This window comes from Coenobita brevimanus, chromosome 98 (assembly GCF_032717465.1).
Source record: "Coenobita brevimanus isolate Jiangsu-jjx chromosome 98, ASM3271746v2, whole genome shotgun sequence".
Taxonomy (NCBI): Eukaryota; Metazoa; Arthropoda; class Malacostraca; order Decapoda; family Coenobitidae; genus Coenobita; species Coenobita brevimanus.
The window spans coordinates 34929648-34953958 of NC_137051.1; the positions used below are offsets into that span (position 1 = coordinate 34929648).

Consider the following 24311-nt stretch of genomic DNA (forward strand, 5'->3'; position numbering starts at 1 on the left):
ACCTCCATACATCTCATTCTCATACACTAATTACCATCTATTTACCTTCATCTTGGTCTATCACACCTCCTACTACCTTAAAAGTCAACCATATATACCCTTTTCCCCACAGTATTTACATCTATCCACTAACTTAAAATATTACTACCTTTCAGTGACTCGACACTATGTGACAATCCAGAAAGTTTCCTGTATCCCTAGAACACTGGGTGGTAACCTTTAACCTAATGACTGCAAGGTGTTCTAGAGGGCTAAGGTGCTTCAATCAGATAGGGCCCCAAAAGGTTCTCATGCAAGGGATAGTTGGGGCTTAATGCTTAAATAATACCACTCTGGGGTGAGTATTATTGGTCATCCTTGCTTTAAATGTACAAAATGAGTTGCCTAGGTAGTCAAGTCCAAGATCCCTACACTCCTGATGGGGCAAAAATAAGCATAGGATGAACAATTGAGATATGTATTCTTCATAAGGCCGTACCATGGTAATACTCAGCTGACAATCTAATATACACCAATGTACAGGTGGATCCTAACTTCAGATGTATATAAATAATAAGCCTGTTTTATAAAGCTTGTTTTATGTCCTATTTTGCAATTAAATCCACTGTACACTACAAGAAGACTGTCTATTAGAATTGCACTGCTACCTATAAAACTGACTTACGACTATCCTCAGGCACTGAAGCAGAGCCTACATTGTGGCACTGGCACCCTGAGTTGAGGAGATATAGCATCCACTCAGGACCCAAACCTCCCCATTTCCTAGCATCTCACAATGGGAAAGATCCTACTCCAACCCTGGTAAGAAGCTCCCTGCTACAAAGGGGTGCCAGATCCTTATATGGTACATTAACTACACTGTACCGTAGGAGAGCTATACAGATGCAGTTGCTTACCTCTGGCTGATAGATCTGCTCAACCAAACAGACTAGGGTTAAGAAACAACAGTTACAACTGATTTCCCCTGATGTTCGTACTGGTTGTATGAAAACTTGTTACTTTGGAAGATATGCCTGATATATAATACAGGTCATTGGAATGAAGGGTTAACTGGCAAGAATAAAGATCACTGACCTTCATCGTCTGGTAGTCCTGAGGGAAGAAGAATCGGAAGAGCTGTTCTCGCTGTCGGTCGGCCCAGGGCCCATAACTAAGGTTGGTGCCCTTTTCACACTTAATATCTAGCCCCCACACTGGTGCCGGAGCCGTCACTTCATCACCGTTGGGCAGCCGCATCGTCTGACAACACAAAAAACAACTCCATGTGCCCTCACTGTAATGCAGCCCATCAGACCAAAACACACTTGCTCACCTCTCACACCAAACAACACTTGCTTACCTTATACACCTCACTCACACACCAAACCACACTTGCTTACCCCATACACCTCATTCACACACCAAAACACACTTGCTCACTTCACACACCTCACTCACACACCAAAACACACTTGCTCACCTCACACATCCCATTTTCACACCACAACACACTTGCTCACCTCATACACACCACTCTCACCACAAAATACAACTCACTAACAATCCACTGTGCCCTTGGCAAAAAGCAAGAAAATGGCAAGAATATAATGAAAAAGGTATATGAGGTCTCTGTGACTTAATATACAGCTGGGAGGAGGACTTTGGGGGTGGAGGGGAAAGGAAAACAGAAGAGAGGAGAGGAAAGGAGAGGAGAGGAGGAGGAGGATGGGGAAGGGGAAAGAATGGAAAATAAGTAAAAAATGCATATGTGTGTGTGTGTGTGTGTGTTACCTGCACATATTACCAGGACTGTGAAACAACATGTGTGTTCATCATCATCATCATTATCATCCAATCCTACATTGCCCAATGAGGAGCATAGGAGCCTGGGGCTAGGCAAGTTGGTCTTGACATTTAAGATGAAAGTGACCAGCCTCACTCATCCCTGAGTGGCACTGTGTGAGCAAAAAGCCCAACCATCCCTTGGATATAAACCTTCATTGGCTCAATCCGACTGGAGTGCCTTAATTACCCACTAAACTCCAGGAGCCAAAATTATGTGTACATTACATGTTTGTGTGTGTGTGTGTGTGTGTGTGTGTGTGTGTGTGTGTTTTGCCTGTGCATATTACCAGGAATGTGAAACAGCAACATGTGTGTTACATGTGCATATTACCTGTACGTTGCCTCTGCATATTCATCATCATCATCATCATCATCTGGACCTCCTTTCCCACCCTGGGGCAGGGTGAGTAGCGATGTCCAGACAGCCCAAATTTGCCCAGTTTAATGGGCCATACTTCCATTCACTCACCATTCAAGCCCCCCGAATCCTGGCTCTATCTGATACGCCAAGAACATTCATCTAGTACTGTACCTTCACATAAACATATCCAATAGGGTCAATTCGGATGCTGTCACATTAAAGGGTTAATCCGGATGCTGTCACATTAAAAAGGGGTGCCAAATCCTTGATCATGAGCTTCTCCTCACAATATTCATCCAGCCAGCTCTATCTCTTGTCAGTTCCCTAGCCTCACCAACTTCCAAACCTCTCTTCTTCACACACTCACCCACACATTTCTCTCCACCTGCTCCTTAGCCTACCTCGCCTCCTCCCTCCTTCTGCATATTACCTCTGCATACTGTATTACCTAAGCATATTAACTGTGATACCTGTGTGAGTTTTATTTATTTGTTAAGCCTGTGGTGTTCTGTTTGGTCCATGCAGTAGCAGAGCTGGAGAGAAGAGGACAAAATTTAACTGAAGGGAAGAGATGAGTCGGAGAAAAAAAAAAAAAAAAAAGAAAAAAAAAAAAGAAGAAGGATGGGTAAGGGAGGGGGAAAAAAAAAAGGGGATTACCGGTAAATACAGTAGTTATGTGTGTGTTACCTGTGGGTGTTGCGGTACGAGACCTGGTTGGTCCATGTAATAGTAGAGTTGTACGATGCTTGAGTTCATCACCACGAAGCCCTCACCCATGTATCTTGGTGGTTCATCCAAAACACCTGTGTACTTTGGGCTTGGAGCGAGGATCACCTGAAGAGTAATGCATGAAGACAGTAATGCAATGTTCCTGTAACTCCTTCATGACGTGAGGTGGTGTGTGCTGATCATGGATCTAGAAGTTATACTAAGAAAGTGGTGCAAAACAGAGCAAGGTTGATGAATGTTATCATGTTAATCCATCTAATCCATACTAAATGAAAACAGATTTAAACCTGAAAGAATGACAAGGATGATTCACTCTCATGATATATTTTACAATACATTCCAGCAGCTACGAGATATTATATTCAGCTTAAGAGAACTACCTGGCAATGAAAGGTTAATGAACGCTATAACTAAGTCACAGTTTGATCTCTCCTCAGCAGAATAAATCAACAAGAAGGCCTGATTAAAAAAAAATAAATTATCCTTATCAGACTGAAGAAGTTGACCATCAACAATGTGACTGAGAGGGATGTCTTCACATGATGGCATTAATGGCATTAACATAACTGGAGCTGCTGCCTGGTTACACTGTGCCAATGTCCCTCAATTTCTTTCCTATCCCCAACAAGCAGATGGTGGACTGCAAGAGAGGAGCAACTCCACCTGCAGTCCACCAGGTTCATGTTCATAAAAGCCTGAGATGCCAACAACTGCAATAACAACACACTATATTAGTACTGTACTTATTCTGGTTGTAGATGGTGGCAACCATCATCCACTCACTCCATATAGTGCTGTCTGTTTCTCTTCTTCCCTTTCTCATTTTTTCTCTATGTCTGCCCTCCTCGCTTCCTACTTCTCTCTTTCCTTTCTATCACTGTTTAACCCCTCCGTGGCCGAAGGCCCGGAATTTTCAGTGCACGTCAGGCCGACGCCGGGGCCATTTTTTGAAGTTTCGAAAACTGATTTTTTTTCTTGCCGTATTGAAGAGAAAGTTCAGGTGCACCTAACAGTGCAAATCCCAGCTTCCTAGATGCATTTTGTGGCTTGCAATGGAGAGAGGAAGTTGCAGAACTATCGGCAACCGATATCCGCCTCCCAGGGGCGCTGCCGCAATGCAACTGGGCAGGTGGTTTTTTTTTTTTTATACCTCCCAAAACAATGCGAATGGTGCTGAAATGTTGCGCATATATATGATGATATTGAATGAATTCGGTACTTAATCCGTTAGGAATGGCTGGAAAAATGTTATGAATACTTTTTCACTTTTTTGATATAAAATATGTTTATGGTAGTTTCGAGTTATTTTTTATGTTATCGTTGTGCTCATGGTTGGAAAAGGCAGCAAAAGAGTTGAATTTTTAGTCCTAAATGAGAAAATTGCACATCCTCCAAGGTTAGACTCTGCCACGGGAGAATAAAGTGGAGGGTCAAATCCGATTAGCAATACGGAAGTTGAGTCGCAACCTCGAGCTCCCACACCATGAGCATGGCTAAAAATAGAATCGTAATGCAGTTTCAGAACTACAAATAAGTCTAATTATTATGAATACAGATACAAAGCTGAAATAAATACAATTACAGACGGGGGAAAACATATTTTATCCGTAATAACAAGTTCATCTTTCTCTATCATTTTACGTTCATCTTTATCATTTTACCTTGTTATATTCGCAATATATATTGCTGTCTCGTAAACAGCGTGGTTGTGTGTGTTTTGCAAGGGAGGAAAAAGATTGTATTTTCTGTCTGGGTCGAGATAATGGGTGTACCTATGTGTTTTTAGGCATGGCCACGAGCGAAAAAATCGTACATCCAATCGTCACGACAGCAGGTGGTGAACTGACAGATGATATATGAGAGGGTGAAGTCAAGGTCAGTCTCACATCCCAGATTTTCGTTCACTTCCCGAAGGTTTTCACAGTTTTCTACAAGTTCCACTGCATCTAATGATCCAAACCATTACAGCAAACCTGAGCAAATAGGTAAAGAGACCAAGACAAAAACATATTTTTCACTTATTATCATGTCTTTTTTGTATGTGCCTGTATTACTTCATAATCGTAAACAGGTGGTTGTGTGTGTTTTGCAAGAGAGGACAAAGATGATATGTTCTGCCTAGGTTGAGATAATGGGTGTAGTTGTGCTTGTTTAGGCATGGCCAGGAGCGATAAAATCGAAAATCCACTTATCACAGCAGCAGGCTCTGAACTGCTTGATGAGGCGTATGGGAGTGTAGTGTAGGTCAGTGTGAAGACGTTCAGAACGTTCGTTCACTTCCTAAAAATTTTTGCAGTTTTTTATAGGCAGCGCTCAAACGACGCCGGCGGCCATATATTGGCTAAACGTCATTCGACGCCGGCAACCATGGAGGGGTTAATACTTTTCTTTCTACTTCAGGTGGCTCTACACCGAGTAATGAGCCTAATGGTTTAACGCAATTCAGAAAACCATTTACAATACATAACCATACTATGGTGTGAAATAAGGCCTAACTATGGTGCTCCTGCAAACCAGGTGGAGATGCAAATGTGGCATCCATCCAGGAACCAAACTACCACACTTTTCCCAGCACCTTGCCAGTGTGATGGGGTGCTGTCGGCCTCAAGGGAACATCACTTCACTATACGGGATGGCCCTGAAGGGGCAACTGCTTGACTGTGGCTGATAAGTCTGTTCAGCCAGACAGACTGGAGTTGATCAACAACAACAACTATAACAACAACTGTATTTAAAACGATGAAGATCCCTAACCTCTTTCAGCTTTGCTGTTTGATGGCCAAGTGCAGTCAGACTGCAAGGTCACAACTGTACTTTTGCAATGTCTTGAAAGTGTTAAAACCTTATGAGTTTTACTGATCATTCTGACCTCTTTCACCCATCTAAGGATGATTTGAAGTAGGGTACATAAAACAAAACAGAAGAAATCATGAAAGAGAGAATAATACAACAGCATGCCCTGTGAAGTAAGCCTGACCTTTATTTACACACAATTCAAGCTCATAGAATCATGGCTCCACCTCACCAGCCTAGGCATCAACACATATTTCAAGTACTTTTCTTTAAAGAGGAGTATCACATAACCCGCATGATAAGGCCAATCAGGGCTGCAGATGGACACCTTCTCAAGGAGGCACAGATATATGTAATGTATTTAGGTACCTCTATTTCCTGATTATATAAAAGTCCAACTTCCTCTCTATCCCATGAATGGAGGATGGTGTCTTGCAGAAGGGCAACTTTTACCTGCATTTCATTGGCTTCACATTCAGATGACCCTGAGGTCATAAAAACAACAGCAACATTCATATCAACACCACAATGGTCCCAAATTTTCTCATTTGTCAGTCTCTCCACAACATTACACATGCTCCTCTCAGATAACTTTTCCACTGCAACATACCCTAAAAATTTTTGCCCTCACTAAGAAAACTTCAACACAGTGCCTAAGGGAGCATGCAGCTGGCTTGGTGTTGTAACCAATACGTAGAATAATCAACTCAACCTGACTAAACAAACAGCCAAACCTAACCTGCCTAATCTAATCTAACTTAGCTTAACCTAACCATCTGCACACATTTTGGTATTATTGTTTATAAATGTACTTCACACTACCTACCACATGAAGTCAATCACCGCAACTCACCCTAAAGTGGTGACAACTTGCACAAAGCAACAGAGGAAGCAGGCAGATGGCTTGGTGTAGCTGCATAAAACACAATGAACAATCTCCTACACCCTCACTGTAAGGAAGCCCGTCACACCATGACACAGTTATCTTATTTGCCTCAAAGAGACAATTCTCAATATAACCTGAACAAAAATTTCCTGGAACACCTAGCTGACGTGGCTAGTTTCCTACAGTCCACCAGGTTCAAGTTCAGTATCTGCCAGTAAAGGCAATCACTGTTACTCACCCTAAAGTTTTCAGCCTTGGCAGTGACGACTTGCATGAAGTGGTCAAGGGAACATGCAGCTGGCTTGGTGGTGTAGCTGCACTCTGCCTTATCTGTGATCAGCAGTAGCGTCGATGGTACTAATCGATTCCCAAACACAAATCTTGCCTGGAAAATAAAAATAAAAAATCCCAACCACTATTTACCACAGAAGTTCTGGAGAAAAAAAAAAAAAAAAAAAAAAAAAGGGGGTATGCCTTATTAAATGGGCCATATTCTCATTAATTCACCATTCAAGCCCAAGAAATAATATTTCTTTAAGGAATAAGAGATACTGGCAATGGTTGGAAATTTAGTGTTCTATGAAGGAAACCTGTAAATCAGTTTTAATAATTAACTGAATCACTGATACTGAACAATTTCTAAACACAAATCTCACCAGAAAAAATGACTCTTAATTTTCATGAACCGGTGACATAATTCTTTCACCGTACCTTAGCCACAGTTTCATCCTTTTGCAACTGATTTCACACAGCACATCTTCATGACTTGCATCATATTTTAGTGTTAGATTACTGCTGCAACTCAACATACAAGATGGAATGCAATTTTAGGCCAGGATAATATGAAAACTGTCTGGTTATACCTGGAAATTTAATGTTGTACAACTGCTCACTTATATTTTCAGCTACAAACTTTTTTGAGATCCATTCATTAAAAGATTTTATCAATGAAATATACAAAATACACTATACAGCACATGTAACTGTGTATTATCACTAAGTTTTCCCCTTCCTTCTGTCTACAGGTGACTCTACACTGAGTGACAAGCCAAATGATTTCTTGTACACCAGGTAACTATTTGCTATGCTGGGTGATAAACATTTAACCAAATTATTATGCCAGGTGGTTTAGTGGGTAATTAAGGCACTCCAATTGGATTGAGCTGGTGCATGGGGTGGTTGGGGTTTATTTCTCACGTAATGCCACTCAGGGATGAGTGTGGCTGGCAGCTCTCATCTTCAATGTCAGGATCAACTTGCCTAGCCCTAGGCTCCTATGTTCCTCATGGGGCAAAAGTGGATTAGATGATGAATGAATGAATGAAAACAATACTTACCAGTACAGTGCTGCTTTCCTGATAGCCTATGCCGGTACTTTAGCACTTTAGCAACTTAAAAAGCAGAGGTACAATATTTCATCTCAGGTGTTATACTTATGAACCAGTTCTTGTAATCAAATAAGTTCTCAAGCAGATCACCCACCTCCTTTCAGAGACAGGAAGAGTTATGAGACACTTGAATAAGACACATGAATAACAAGGCAGCGAAGCCACCTGGTTATATTGGTGACATTGCATGAAGGTGTCCTTTTCCAGCACCACAGCAACCTGTACTGTATTACTGTATGACTGACTGTACTGTGTGACTACAAAATGCTGTGCATGACTATACAGTGTGACTGAACTATACTGTAAATGGTTACTGTGTGACTTCCATGTGGCTGTCCTATGAAAGACTTCAATATGCTTGGTCACTAATGGCTGTTCTTCATGCTGTTTCTTCTCTGTCAGCCTTCTTATGTAGTCCCTCAACCCTAAGATCACACTCTATGACCTCTTCCATCTTCTGCACCCAGTTGTCATCCTCCATCCTCTCAACATGCTCAAACCATCTCAATCTACCCCACCTTATCACAACCCAATAATTCTAGTCCTATCCATCCTCTCAACCGTTTGACTGCAATCCTAGCCCCCCAGTCCTCACATTCAAGGATGTACTGTACTGACCTATAAACAACTATAGGCTACTGTGTCTGTGTTGTACTGTGTGACAGTACTGTACTGTGAATGACTGTCATGTGTGACTATGTATGACTGTAATGTACAATATGGTAGAGTACTGTGAATAACTGTACAGTACTCTGTGACTGTACTGTATGACTAACCATGTTGAGGTCAACTTTGATGACAGGTATGAGGTCCCTCCAATCCTCCCAGAAGCTCATGTCTGAGGTCTGTTGGGTCTTGTTCTCCTCTGCCTCTCCTTCCTCTTCATCCTCCCCTTTACCACCTTTTCCACTAGGCCCCAGCAGCTGACTCTCCAGGCCAAAAGTCTTCTCCATGCGTGCATAGAGTTGAGATCGGTTGTAAATATGAAGCTCTGGGCCGTTCAGTTCCACCCAAACCCGATGATCACAATGGGACATGTCTGGACCAAGCAGACAAGGCTAGGTGAAGTTAGGTTAGGTTACAATGCATCTAGCTGGGTTAGGTTAGATCAGATTCATGACCACCCCATCTGGTATCAAGGCATCTGGCTACAAAGATATATTGATACACATACAGAAAGAGAATTCCTATCCATCAAGAAATAAGAGGCTACAACTTCCACCTTCTATGACATTCCATCTAATCAGTTCCAAACTTCTCACAGTTGCCATTTGAACAGTTTCTGTCTTCTGACAGATGCAACTTGAACACCTCCTACCATCCAACACATCCCATTTTATCAGTTCCAACCTTCTGACAGATGATACTTGAACAGCTTCTACCTTCTGACAGATCCAATTCAAACAGTCCCTACCTTCTGAAAGCTCCCGTTTGATGTAGGGAAGCCAGTAGCGGAACTTAAGGATTCCATCAACAATGCGGAGACTGTAATCCTCTGTGACATAAACAACATTGCGGAACATTATCTTCCCCGACAGCACTGACAGGGAGAAGGAACCTGCAAAAACAAAAATGACTGACTTAATCCCTTCAGTTAGATGACACAGGTTTCATTTTATTCTAGCTCCCTGCAGATGAGTTTACCTTTAGAGAGACTTTTGACCAGGAGGGGTTAGATACAGCCTTCTTTAGTCCCTTCACTACTTGATGGCTCTTCTATGCTGAACAGAACAGTCTGTACATAGCAAGAATGTATTTAAGAATGTCAATACAGGTATATTCAAGAGGCTAAAGTCTTAATGTATAGGTGTGAAACTCTGGAATGACACAAGTCTGAAAAGTCCAGTTACAGCCGCAGAAATGGTAACTGAGGTATACAAGTCAGTTACTTAGATTAGTAACAAAACAAGCTATATTTTTTGGGTGGCATTAACACTTCTTCCTCAGCCATTTCGTTTTCCCATTATACTTCAATATACCCTTGCATATTCTGATACTGGTGGTAGGTGGTGGCAACCATCATTCACTCACTTGTAGTGGTACATACTTCTTCCTTCACCTTTATCATTCTTTTTCTATGTCTGCCCTCCTCTCTTCCTGTTTCTCCCATCTTTCCTGTCACTTTTTGTTCTTCTTTCCTTTTCAGGTGGCTTTACACTGAGTGACAAGCCTAATGGTTTTCTGTAAGCCAGGAAACCATTTACAACAGTGGGTGGTAACCATAAAACCAACCCATATGCATTCCCTATGTGTCAATAAGTAGGTTGACAGTGGGTTAATGCCCTTCCCAGTAAAATAACTGATTTCAAAGTCAAACTGCCACCTCTTACGAGATTATGGCGTCTGGCTATAGACAAATATTTGTAGATAGATAGATGTTCTGATACACACCATGCTGAAATTCAATTTATATAAATAACATACAAAAGTGCTAAGGTATGACTTGTAAAATAAGTCACTATGGATGATGTGCTGCAAAGCCTCCTATGCAACTCTGAATATGACTTGGAGATTTGTGAAAGATATTGAGATGTTTACTGTTAAAAGAAGTACCATAATGTTTAAAAATTTTCAGGAAAAAAAAATTATAACTGCAGTGACAATTGCAACTGTTTAAATAACTCCCTACACTATTTGACAATTCTCTGAGGGGTGGTGGTGGTGGTGAAAACTGAAACCCATCAATGACAAGGTCTTTGCACATGACAACTGCACAATGATGATGATGATGATGATGATGATGATTAAAATTGCACCCACTTATCTCTTCACTTAACAATTCTGTAAAGGATGGCAATGATGACGATGATGAGGATGACAATGATGATGATAATTACGATGATGATGATGATGATGATGATGATGATGATGATGATGATGTGGCCCCTAAGCTCATCGTGACCTGAACTTGGTGACCTCCAGGCAGAAGTTGTCCTCCTGCAATCCACCATCCTCCTTTTGGGGGATAGGGAAAAAATGAGGGATGATTGTGTGACTAAGCATTGAAGCAGCTTCATTATATCACTGTCACCATGTGAGTCTCTCTCCAGCACCATGACAATAAGTAATGATGAAAACTACAGCCACCAATGGTAAGGTTTCCCTGCCTGACAATGAATCTGTGACAGATGGTCAAGATGATAAGGATAAATGGCGACAAACACTGAAACCCACCAATAGTAAGGTCTCCTTGCTTTACAATGGTTCTACGCAAGATGGCGGTGATGATGCTGCCTTGGACACGGGAGTTGAAGAGGATGATGTAGATGGACCAGAAGATGGCCACCATAAGTGACAGCACCAAGTAACCCAGATCAAGATCCGAATGTTTCTGATCATGGATAAAAGATAAAATTTAAAATAAAATAAATAAATAAATATTAACAGTACACGTGATTATTGTAAAATCAGCAGAAAATTAGCTTAAAAGTAGCTCAAGCAATAATTTAAATAGTAATTAGTTATAAAGAAATGCAAATATTTTTATGGAATCTGGCAAATAACAATTAAGTAGTAAAAGTGACACAATATGGCAATAAGTGATGTAAAATGTTAATTATACCGAAGTCACCCTGATCAAGATCTGAATATCTCCAAGCTAAGGAAAAAAAAAAAAAAAAAAAGTACTTGCCTAGCACCAGGCCCCTACGCTCACCACAGGGCAGCACAGGATTGGATGAAGGATGGACGGAGTACGTATGTATGGTACATCATAATTATAATAAGTATCAAATGGAAACAGTAATGGAATAGGTGAAAATGGAACAGCAATACATGACAAATGATAATAGTAATGAGATATGGGATAAGTGACAAATGAAAATACTAATGTGACAAATGAATAATGTAAATAGTAATGGGATAAGTGAAAACTGGAAATATGGTACAGTAATGGGAAATGTGACAAATGAAAACTAAGGGTATGAAGAATGAAAATATTGCTTTATTTTAATCAGAGAGAATGAAAAAGTGTGTGAATACATATCAGTGTGTTAATGCAGGGCTTGTTCATGTAAGTGCAAGATAGGCATAGACAGATACACATTTATATTGGTATGTGTTATATTGGTAGGTGTTAAGAAGTCACTGCATGACAGTATTGTGAGCCCTACCCTGATGTATAGAAGCGAGGCATAAACCTTGCTAGAGGGGAACAAGTCAAGACTGAGAGCAGTGGAAATGAGTTACTTGAGAGGAGCATGTGGAGTGACAGGTTGCAAATGAAGAAGTGAAGGAATGTTGTGGGGTGGATGTGGATGTGGTTGAGAAGGCTAGGAGAAATACACTATGGTGGTTTGGACATGTGGAGAGAATGGAGAATGAAAGACTGACTAAGAGGGTGTATGTAGGTGAGGTGGAGTGAGGGAGTGGGAGGGGAAGACTGAGGATCAGGTGGAGGGATGGAGTTGAGAGGTATATGAGGGAGGGGGGAGTGAGTTGGGGGGAGGGTAGTCAAATGGTGGGTGACAGAGTGACTTGGAGGCGTTTTGTCTGCGGTCACCCTTTGCAGGATTAGGGCGTCGAGCTGCAGACAGACAGAAGTACAGAATATGGTGACATGTGGTGTAGGAGGACTACTGGGCCTCAGGATAGGTCACTGCCCCCGAGAAATAGGCCCTGAAGCCTTTGATAGAGTCGGACATGTAAAAAAATAAAATAAATAAACAAATAAAAAATAATAATGTATTTGCCTGTAAACAAAGAAACAAGAATGGGGATGGAAGACAACAGAAGGCTTTGGAAGCAGTTGGATGAATTTGCTTTGTGTCATTAACAAAGGCTCCAACATGCCTGCATGTGTCAGCCTTGGCCACATAATGGCAGCTCTCCATGCTGCTTGATCTCCAGCAGCCTACCTATTCAGTCCCTATCCCTGAGGAAAAAAGGACAGTAAGACAGAAGAATACAAAAGTAGTTGTTTTGGGTGCTAGGACTGGTAGAACTGGGGATGATGAAGGAGAAAATATTGTATGAAGGTGGAGTGAGGAGGGAAGGAATAGGAATGGTGAATTGTTATTAGAAGTGTGTGCACAAATATTATTGTTTTCAGCTAATAATTATTTTGAATGCAAACTGATAAATAAGATATACCTGGTAGAGATGGGAATATGAGAATAAGCAAAGAGTAGCTACTGATTATGTAAAGGTAGATGAAAGGTTTAGAAAGAGAAATATCGATGCAAAAGTAGTTATATGATTATCAACAGGTTCAGATCAACCTGCAGCACTAGCAAAGATCAGGATTAGAAAGAAATGGAAGTATAAAGGAACCAGTACTAAAAGAAATTATAAGGGTAGAGAACTTGGAGAAAAAGGAGGTAGCTCAAAGATTAGACTGAAGGTCAGACAAATCGAAAAGCATCTGAGAATGGAACTCAATAAGGAGAATGATAAAGAAGAAATGTGGAGAGTTGTGAAGATGTGTTTAATAGAAACAGCAGAAGCAGAATGTGGTTCGAAACTGTGAAAAGAAGTAAGACGAGGAGTATTGCTTTCTTTAACAGTGATATAGGTGTAGCCTTAAGGGAGAAAAAGGAGACATGGAAGATAATTCAGAAAAGTGTACCTTGGAAAGCGAAAGAAAGGTAGAAGTACGGAATATAGAAGATTGAGATGGGGAGAAAAATGGATGATAAAAGATTCCAGAATGGAAGTATATAATGAGTATGGAAGAAAGATGAGTGATCAGTGAATCATTGATAAAAAAAAATACTGTGAGACCATAAAAGAAGCTACAGTGGTGTGATCCAGCTGTTGTTTTACCCAGCATGTAAAGCAAAGTATACTGTGTAGGTATTTCAGCAATGCTAGTGCTGGAATGTCTGAAGGTGGGATGTTGCTAATAAGAGTTTGGTAGTGTTTAAGTGGTGACTACTTTAACTTCCAAGTTGTGGTGTGCAGCTCTGACTTATAGTAAGAGTGGCATCATGTGTTAGCACAGGTTGCCGCACAGAATTGTGTGCCTCTCATGTCAAGATATTTACTCACTGGGAGGGCTTTAGCTTCAAAATGTGAGTGAGCTGTGGAATTGGTATTAATGTAGCCAGCAATGATGCATAAAGCACTGTTGTGTATGGCCTGTGGGGCTTTTCTGGGTTTTAGATAGGACCATCCACTCACTCGATGTAGTGCTGCTCTTGGGTGTCTGCCCTTTCCTCTCCATCCTTCTTTCCTTCCATTCTCTTCTGTCCTTCTTTCCTTCATTCCTTCCTTGTCCTACTGCCAACGGGTGACTTTACACTCCCTCTTCTGTCTTTCTTTCCTTCATTCTTTCCTCTTCCTTCAGCCTGTGGGTGACTCTACATTGAGTGACAAGCCAAATGGTTTCCTGTACACCAGGAAAGCATTTACTACGCTGGGTGGTAACCATATAACCAGATTTTGGCACTTGGTGGTTTTAGTGGGTAATTATTGCGCTCTAATCGGATTGAGCCGGTGAAGGTTTATATCCAAGGGGTGGTGGGGTTGATTGCTCATGCAATACCACTCAGGGATGAGTGAGGCTGGTCACTCTCATCTTACATGTCGGGACCAACTGCCTAGCCCCGGGCTCCTACGCTCCTCATGGGGCAATGTAGGATTGGATGATGGATGGATGGATGGATGAAGAAAAGATGTGGCCCATGCCTGGGAGACACAGGACATCAATGATCAGTTATAATGTTTGTAGAGTAGCGAATGTGTTTCTTTGTGTTGACCAGTGTCACTGTAATTTTTCTGAGAGCATTGAGCCTGGCGGTGCACCACCTCGATGTCCTGCACATGGTCCTTAAATGTGAGTCCAGTGTCACATTTCACTCCAGGGATCTTAGTGGAGGGTGTGCGTGTGGCACTGGTACATTGTTTTGTATGATGTTTGGGGTGTGCTTGTGTTTATGATTGCTGCTGGTGATCAGTGTGGCAGTGGATACAGCTGGAACAATCAGCAGCCTGTTGTCCTCAACCCGTGCTTGAAACATGCTGGAGTTGCCCTGCTGCAATGTAAAGCCTGTGTCTGTGATGTGGTGCATGGTTGTTATGGCAATGTCATCTGTATATGCTGCAATGTTTGGAAACCCTGTTAGGGAAGTTTCCTGTTTGTGATGACTTGCCCTAGAGTGTAACATGTGCATGTTTACTGTGCAAGATAAGTAGCTGGCAAGCCGGCAATTTGTGTTTTTGTCCATGTCTGTGTAACAGATTCTGGTGATTAGTTTGTGCTGGGGGATGGCAACAAAGGCTTTACCTAATGTGTATTGCTGTGAGAAGTTTATGTTGTGCAGTACTCAAGGAGCTGATGCAGCACATGCATGTACTGTGAGGTTTGCCAGTAAAGTATCTGGGAGACTGAAGATCTAAAACCATGCTATACAGAAGCAAGGGGATATGAGGCATGACTATGTTAAGAATTAGGAATTCAGTTAACTTGGATGGTGTGCTAAGTAATGTTATGGGTCTGTATGATAAAGGGTGCATTGGGTCCACTTTGGTTTAAGAATATTGATCACTGTTCTGCATTTCCAAATGTTGGGAATGCACCAATGTGTGTAAATATGTATAGTTGCTGATGTTTGTGAGGGCCTGGATGTTGTATGGTCTTAAATGTTTCAGGTATAGGTTGCTGATGCCATCTGGCCCTGTGCTTGTAGAGCTCTTTCCTTTCTTGATAATCCTGTCTCTTCTGCAATGATGGGGATTATGTTATCGTGAAGTGGAATGGACTGCCTATGCAGGGAATGCTGCTTTTCAGACTCTGCATGTGTTAGTGTAAGGTGACTTGTGTTTGCAAAGGGATTCATAAATATGTCTGAAAGTTCTTTGTAAGAAGGGACTGTAAGAAGGAATGAATCTGGTACTTGAGGTGATAGCAATGTGGGCTTTGGAGGTGCCTGTTTCTGATTTACTGGTGCTGTTAAGTGTTTTGTTGGGCTGAGGGAGATTTTTGGAGTGGCTGTGTTGATAATATAACTCTCCAGTTTCTTGATTTCTCAGTGCTAAGCTTGTTGTCAATTTCCTTATTTAATCACTGGAAATTTGTGATAGTGTTTTGTGTGTGTGTGTGTGTGTGTGTGTGTGTGTGTGTGTGTGTGTGTGTGTAAAGGAGAGGGGAGCTGTGTTTAAGCGAGTCCTGTTGCTTTATGAGGTAAGCAGTCTCTGGTGTAAAGTTTGTGTTGTAGTGGTTTCTGTTGCCTCATGGAATATGGTGCCCATCTGCAATGAGTACAATCATCTTAAATACGACACTAACACGAAGAGTAGGCCAGCATTCTCTCTTAAACACGTTTCTTTAACTATATCTCTGACTATCTCATGCACTACTCTACAAGTGTTTTACACATCACACTACGTACCCCACTATGTCACAGGTTGATGCCAGCAAGGGCAAGTGATGAGAAAATTTTGACCCCGCTACCCAGTGGCAGACCTACTGAGGGGAGGTATGATGTGGGCTCCACCAGCATAGTTTTTGGGACTGGAATGGGATGGGGCTCAGATCTGAGCTAGAGGGTACAGGGCATTGTAGTTCCCAGGCTGCCACTTCTGCCCAATAGAGAGAGGCTCAAACCCAGGAGTAGCACCGCAGGAGGCAGCCCTATCGGTGGGTGCATAATTGCAGGGCGGTTACAGTGCCAAGATGCACTTGGAGGGTGTCCCAGAAGCTGTCCTGGCAGGGTGCCCCAAGGCTACTACCACAGCCACTGGTCATGGCTGGTGGGCTAAAGTTCCCAGGTCCTATACCTGGACTTGGAACTGTGCAGGTGGGCAGGGCCTGTAGTCTGTCCCTTCCCTTTATTTAACTTTACTGAATGACAAAAAACAATGAGAAAAAGTGCAAGCCTGAGGAAACTAAATAACCCAAGGGGATCAGTGAGGCATCTTGGAATGCAAGTAGTCTGAAGGGCAGAGTGGGAAAAGTAGCAGAGGCCATGAGTAGGAGGTGGGTGAATGTTGGCTGAGTACAGAAGGTTAAGTACAGGGGAGTGGATCAGTCAGAATGACTGCTGGAGGGATAGTAGATATTAGCTATTTTGGCAGGGAAGTGCAGATGGATACAGTGGTGTGGGTGAGCTGGTTAAGGAAAAATGGGTGGAATATGTCATGAATATAATGAGGGTGAATGAATGGATTAGTGAATATTTTGTTCAGCAGGCTGAGAGTTTCATTTATATTGGCATTTGCTCCACAGGCTGGCTTGGATGATGTAGAAAAAGATAGATTCTAGGACAACTTTATACATGTAGAAAGTGGTATGAGAGATGTGAGACTGTAGTTTTGGGAGGGGACTTAAATGGTCATGTGGGTGAAGTAGCTCAAGGATATGAAGGGGTACAAGAGGGATGCACATATGGTACAAGGAATCTGGAAGGGGAAAGGATACTCAAGTCTGGGAAAGCAATGAGCATGATTGTGTTCAACACGCATTTTAAGAGAGAGAGAGAGTTGGTTGATTAAACAAGAGTCTGGGGGAAATAGTGGCCAGACACACTATTTCCTGGTCAGGAGGGTTGATAGGAGGATGGTGAGGGATGTTAAAGTTATAGGGAGCTAAAAGTGTGTGCACCAACACAAATTACTGACATGTGACATGGTGCTTAAGGAGCAAGTGGTGAAGAAGGGGACCTATGCACCTAGGAGAAAAATATGGAAGTTGTACAACCAGGTACTAAGTGATGCCTTATAAAGCAAGATGAGAACAGCAATGACTGAACAGGGAGCTGTTGACAGAAGTGTTAATGAACAGTACAGAGCTCTTAAGAACAATATCCTGACATAAAGTAACATGGTGGTGGGATGAGAGTGCAGAGCTGCAGTTAAGGAGAAAAGAAGACTTTTCCAGGAATGGAAAGGGAGTAGTGACAACAAAGAATACTGAACTTAGCTGACAAGCTTAGGGCTAGAAAAGAGTACAGGGCAAAATCTGAGTCTCAGAAACTTTTATTGGATATCCCAAATAGTGCTGAAAGGAAGAATATGATATTTAAGGTGGCAAATCTGATGAAGAGGGAAAACAGATATATAACAGGTGAGTAGTATGTGAAGAATGATGAAGGGAAGGTAAAGGTGAACAATAAGGATATTAAAGATGTCTGGAGACAGCATTATAACTGGTCGCTGAATGAGGTGATTGACTGGAAAAGGGAAGGTGTGGAGTCAGCAGATCCAGTGTTGGACCCTTGGCCTTTGACTTATGACGTTAGTATGAGCAGGGCAATGGGCAGGATGCAGTTAGGGAAGGCAGTAAGTGTGTTTGGGTTGACTGCTGAAATGCTGAAGGTCTCACCAGATATGAATGGCATTGGTTACTGATCTGATATATAGTTATATATGAGTGTGCTGACCCAGATGACTGACAGAAGAATGATTGTAAATGTGCATAAGGGGTTGGGTGATGCCCTGAAAAGAGGAAGTTATAAAGACATAAAACTTTTGGACCAGATAATGAAGGTAATGGAGAATGTTCTAGATGGCATGATTAGAGAAAGAGTGAATAATAATGATATGCAGTTTGTTCGACAGCTTCAGAAAAAATATGCAGCAAAGGAAAGAAAAGGGATCTGTACTCTATTTTCAGCAATTTGGAGAAAGCTTTTGACAGCCTTTGACAGTGTCCCTAGGGAGGTGGTGAGGTGGGCAATGAGAAGCTTGGGATTGAGGACTGGCTGGTTAGAGTGGTTGCGGCTATGAATGTGGGTGCCTGCACCCAGGTGAGAACGAAAGGAGATTTAAGTGATGAGTTTTCTGTGAATAGTGGTGTACATCAGAGGCCAGTTTTGAGCCCCTTACTATCCTGGTGCTTGAAGCCCTCTCACAAACTCCTGAGATGGATTTTCATGAGGTGTTGTATGCCAATGATTTGGGGCTGATTGCAGAGAGTGAAATTGAGATGTAAGAAAGATTTTGGTAGTAGGGCGATGGGATGAGGCACAAGGGCTTAAGAGTAAATGCTGATAAAACAAAGGTGTCTAGGGTTGGTAGCAGTACTGTCAAAGAAGAGGGAGAGTGGCCATGTGTGATTTGCCACAAGGGCATGGGAAGTAATTCCATCTTGTGCAGTGTTTGTGATAAGTGGGTGCATGAGAGATGTAGTGGTATTAGAGATAAACTGAGAGATAATGTTGATTTCAGGTATGCAGTGTGTCAGGGAGAGCATGTGGATTGTCTGGCATGAGAGGACTGATTTTGCTGGTGAGTCTCTTCAGTGTATAAAAGAGTTTTGTTACTTGGGAGACATGTTATGTGCTGGAGGTTGGGCTGGACCTAGCTCTGGGGCTAGAGTGAGGAGTGGTTGAAAGAAGTTCAATGAGCTGTTGCCTCTCCTGGAACTAAGTGGGCTCCCTCTCTGTGCTAAGTATCTTTGCATGCTACATGTGTTAGAAGTGTAATGCTGTATGGTAGTGAGACCTAGGCAGTAATGGAAGAGGATATTTAGAGACTCACATGTACAGAAATGACAAGTGATTAGGTGGATGTGCAGTGCATCCTTCAATGTGAGGCCTGGAAGCACTATAATTACAATGGAAAAGTTGAGAAGAAGGATGGGACTCGAGTGTACTGGTGTTGTGATGAGAGCAGACTGAGATGGTGTGGGTATGTGGAGAAGATAGGGGATGGCAACTGGGTGCAGAAAGTGAGACGTGTGAACGTTGGGGGTAGAGCTTAGAGAGGCAGACTGAAAACGACCTGGGACGAGATAACAGAGTGTGACCTCCGATAAGGGACTGAACAGGAGTGCTGCCAGAGATCAAGCAGCATGAAGAGCTGCCATCAAGTGACCAAGGCCGACGCATGCAAGCATGCTGGAGCCTTTATAAACAAAACAAAATTATACCACTCAATCCTGGTGATGGGTGTGTTGTTTAGCATGCTAATTTGGCGAACTCTGTCCACTTTGCATTCTTGTTATTATTGCTGGTGGTTAGCCTCAGTCTGTCTGGCTGAGCAGACCCACTGATCACAGGTAGGCAATGGCCACTGTTGCATTGTCCAACAGTTTCAACACAGTACAAACACCTAGTATGGATTTGGCATCCCCTTATGGAAGACAGTGCATCACCAGGGTCAAAACAGGACAAAAGAGAATGGTGGGTGGTGCAGTGCTGCTGCACTGCACCACCCATGATGCACAATGCCACCCCATGTAGGCTCCTCATCAATGCCTTGCTATCTTGTAGTTTGTGTAAGACATCTGTGATTGCTCTGATTTGCAGAGTATTACTATGATGACAATGACAGGAAGGCAATCTGCTGGGAGTTCGGGTTCTGTCTGCCAGGTGGTGGTGAATAAACGTGTTGGTGAACAGTGGTGAATGAAAGTGTTGGTGGACAGAATGTGATGTCTGGGATGGAGGGGGAGTGGCATGCTTGGTGTGAGATATACTGTAGGCGTATTGTGAGGAGTCAATGAGAATGTACATCCTGTTGAGCTGTGATGCAATGCTGGACAATTATGGAAAACTAAAAGGTTATGCAAAATGATCAACCTAATGGAAACCCAGATTAAGGTCTGAATTTTTCTCAGTTAAAAAAATAAATAAATAAAAATGAAAATAATGGAATCAGTGATTTGCAGTAATGATAAAGTGACAAAATGGTAGATCGAATAGTAACTGATGGAAAATATTAATGATACAATAAATTCTCAATTATCCAGCATAATTCAGCCAAGGCCTATGCTGAATAGAGCAAAACGCCAGATACTTAACAGTAGCCCCCATCGACTCAATATCTGACACTGAGCCAGATACTGCATTAGTCTACTATCCATCTCGACCCTCTATCATAAAAACTTTCCCATGAGTAAAAGATGAAAATTAAGCATAAAATACAATGAAATAATAAAATACAGTAGTACAATAAACCAGCGATGGTTGGCTACTGTTTATGAGCTGGCTGATAAATCTTGACACCCGATCTTGCATAGAACCGCCAGTTACATCCTGTTTTGGTGCCAGATATTACATAATTTTGTCAGATATTGTTTTAGCAGAGCAGAGCCAACACCGCTGGATATTGCGTTGGATTGGATATTGGAACGACGGATAACTGAGAGTTTACTGTAGAGACAAAAGGGAATGGTAAAAGTCACATAAAATGGTATGCTTTATGGTAAGTGATGTATAATGTTAATTATACTGAAGAGGCTCAGGGTTAAGTACAAAAAAAAAAATTTCAGGATAAGGTGAGCTTTCTGTAGAAGCATAATCTGGAAACTAGATATTAATGTTCAGGGAAGGTGTACCAGTGCTATACAGTATATGTACCATTACCTAGCAAACAACTATACAGTGTAACAATTCTCAAGGCCACTTACCAGATCATCAAAGACTTTATTAATATTGTCCACAAAGGAACTGTTGTCGATAAGTGGGGCTCCTTCCATGGGGGCATCAATGAATATCTCCTCCAGCACCTCCCCCTCATCCCATTCTCTATCCCCATCCATCTCACCTGCAAAATCAACAACTACTCTTATGGCTAACATAACACAATCAAGATGATAACAAGATGGCAAGCTATTAACCCCTTTATGGCCGCCAGGACTGAATGATGCTTTACTGCAATGGTGCTGGTGACGCTGAGCTAACGCAAGCCATAAAAACCTGCGAACAATTATGGGAAGGGAACAATGGTCACTGGAACAGTATGTTTACACGACCCTACTCTACCATCCCAGGCAATCAAGTGGTCACTTCATCTCGGATATTTTCGCTCATATGTTTACAGGTTAATGGCATCTGCACCATAATTTTATTAATTCTTCAGCAAATCACAGGATCGATTTAGGAAGCTAAAAAAAACACATTGTCAGGTGTGCCAAATGATTCTACTCGCATCTATAAGAAAAAAAAAAAAAATTGACTTTAGAACTCTGACTAATTGGTCCCAGGGCCGGCCAGGGGAGCAAATAAATTTCTGAAGGCATGGCCACTGAGGGGTTACTGGTAAATGTGGAGACCAATGCCACTATGTCCTGAGCTGCATTGCACATCTCCATAATTTATGTCATTTGTGACAGGTTATTCAACCACTGTCCTTGGATATAAGGCAACTACATCACCCAGTTTACCAAAACTACTTCATCTAGGTGTTACTCTCAGTAATTAGTATCTATCAACCCAGAAAGGGTGGCTAGACACCTGATCGGAATTGCACCGGCTGCCACCAATCTGGTACTCTTAGACTGGATGCTTCATAGCTAACAATGCTAACCACTCAGCTACCATGGCAAGTTGTTAAACTAAAATGAATTTCAGTATCACATGATGTATAACATTTGTGCATTATTGTAAATGCAATATTTCAATTTATCGTGGGGATCAAGAGAAATACAGGACTGTATACAGTATGTAGTGAATGCACATTAAATGATTAAAAATCCACTGGGAGTGGGAGTCTGGACATCTTCCTGTCCTGGTACTGTTGTATCATTTACCAAAGTTCCAACAGGCTTGCTTGCATTGGCTTTGGCCACCCAATGGTGGCTCTCCGTGCTCCACAATCTCTGTCAGTCTTCCTATTTTGTTCCTTATCCATCAAGTCACACTCTATGAACTTGTCCCAGGCCTTTTTTGGTCTGTCTCTCACAACCCTACACCCAGTGTTTACACTTCTCACATTCCACATCCTATTGTCATCCTACATCCTCTCAACATGTCCAAACCATTTTACACTTCTTACATTCCACATCCTACACCCTCTCAACATGTCCAAACCATTTCAATCTGCCCCTCCTCATTGCAACACCAATACATTCGAGTCCCATCCTTCCTCAACTATTCAATCTCAATCCTAGCCTCCCAAGTCTCGCACTCAAGAACACACTACACATCCATCTAATCATTATCATTTCTGTACATTTGACCCCATGAATATCCTCTTCCTCTACTGCCCAAGTCTCACTACCATACAGCATTACACTCCTAACACATTTCCACACAAAGATCCCTTATCATGGACGGAGAGCCCTTTCATTGTCCGGAGAAGCAACAGCTCCCTGAACTTCCTCCAACCACTCATTACCCTTGCAACTGAGCTAGCTCCAGCCCCACCTCTAGCACATACCCTGTAACATGTCGCCCAAATAACTTAACTCTCCACACACTCAAGAGACTCTCCAGCAAATAAATCCTTTCATGTCTGAAAATCTTTACATGCTCTATCTGACACACCACACACAAAAAATCAGTATTATTTTGCAGCCTACCTCTAATACCACGACATCTCTTATGCACTCACTTATCACAAACACTGCATAAGATGGAGCTACTTCCCACACCCTTGTGGCAAACTGCACATGGCCACACTCACTTTGGTTTAATAGTACTGTACCACCATCAGTTCTAGATATCATCACATTTGTTTAACCCGCCCCATCCTGACCGATTTTCCACCACTGACCCCCCCCCCCCAATCCTGACCAATTTTGGAAAAAAATTTTTTTGGCTCAAACCTCCGCTTTTGGTGAGAAACATCGAATATTCATAGATAAATCGCGCACCTGAGCTTTAAAATACTCTATACAGGTAGAAGTTCCCCTTACCTTACTGTGTTTTCTATCAGGGTGACTCCAAAGAAAATGAGTTCTATGGGAGGGTAACTATTCCACACCACTCATAAACGGTATTTATTTATTTATCTAGTACGAATTTATATGTAGTACGAGAGTATATTGGTTTTCACACAGTAATATAGGCAATATAAGCATTGTTTCACTCACCAAACACATCAACATACCTGACCTTTTTTGGCGACATACCTGATCATCATTTCTGACTGTTTCTTCCTCTAATGCTACATAAACTTTGTCCTTCACATTGTCATTGATTGAGGAATCACTCTGGCCTTGAATTTCATACCGTGGCACGAAGTCTTTACTGGCCAGGTCACTGGTAACAGGTGAACTGCCAAGACAATGGCATGCAGGGGGGGGGGAGGTCATGCTGGGTAAGGCATTGACCCTGCCTGGCATCTTGTAGAGGAAGGTTTCCCGTGTATAAGTACCAAAAATCATACGCGAAATTTGAAAATTGTGCAAATTAGGGACCTTGCAAATGCTGCGCGTTTATATATGTCAGCGGGAGTCACAGTGACAAAAAGTGTGGATGTATATTTATATGTCAACAGGAGTTGGCAGGTTAATCCACATTTACTCTCAAACCCGTGTTCCATTCCATCTCTCCCTTTCCTGAATCTTTCCTCTGCCTCCATTTCATTCTCTGCAATCAACACCAAGTCATCAGTATACAATATCTCTCATGTAAGTCCATTTCTGCGGTCATGTGAGAGAGAGTCAAGCACCATGAAAAACTATCTATCTATCTATAGCCCAACACCCTAATCTCACAGAGGG

General features: G+C 42.0%; 1 protein-coding gene across 1 annotated transcript in view; it reads right to left on the bottom strand.

The window, feature by feature from the left end:
• Positions 1-21394, bottom strand: part of tweek (transmembrane protein KIAA1109 homolog tweek) — an 839779-nt gene extending 818385 nt beyond the window's left edge. The window contains 7 exon segments of the mRNA XM_080283669.1: positions 1075-1239; positions 2873-3019; positions 6832-6978; positions 8758-9020; positions 9396-9539; positions 11156-11312; positions 21273-21394. Coding sequence (XP_080139795.1) covers positions 1075-1239; positions 2873-3019; positions 6832-6978; positions 8758-9020; positions 9396-9539; positions 11156-11312; positions 21273-21341 — 1092 coding nt within the window. The 5' untranslated portion in view covers positions 21342-21394.
• Between the last annotated feature and the right edge of the window lie 2917 nt (positions 21395-24311).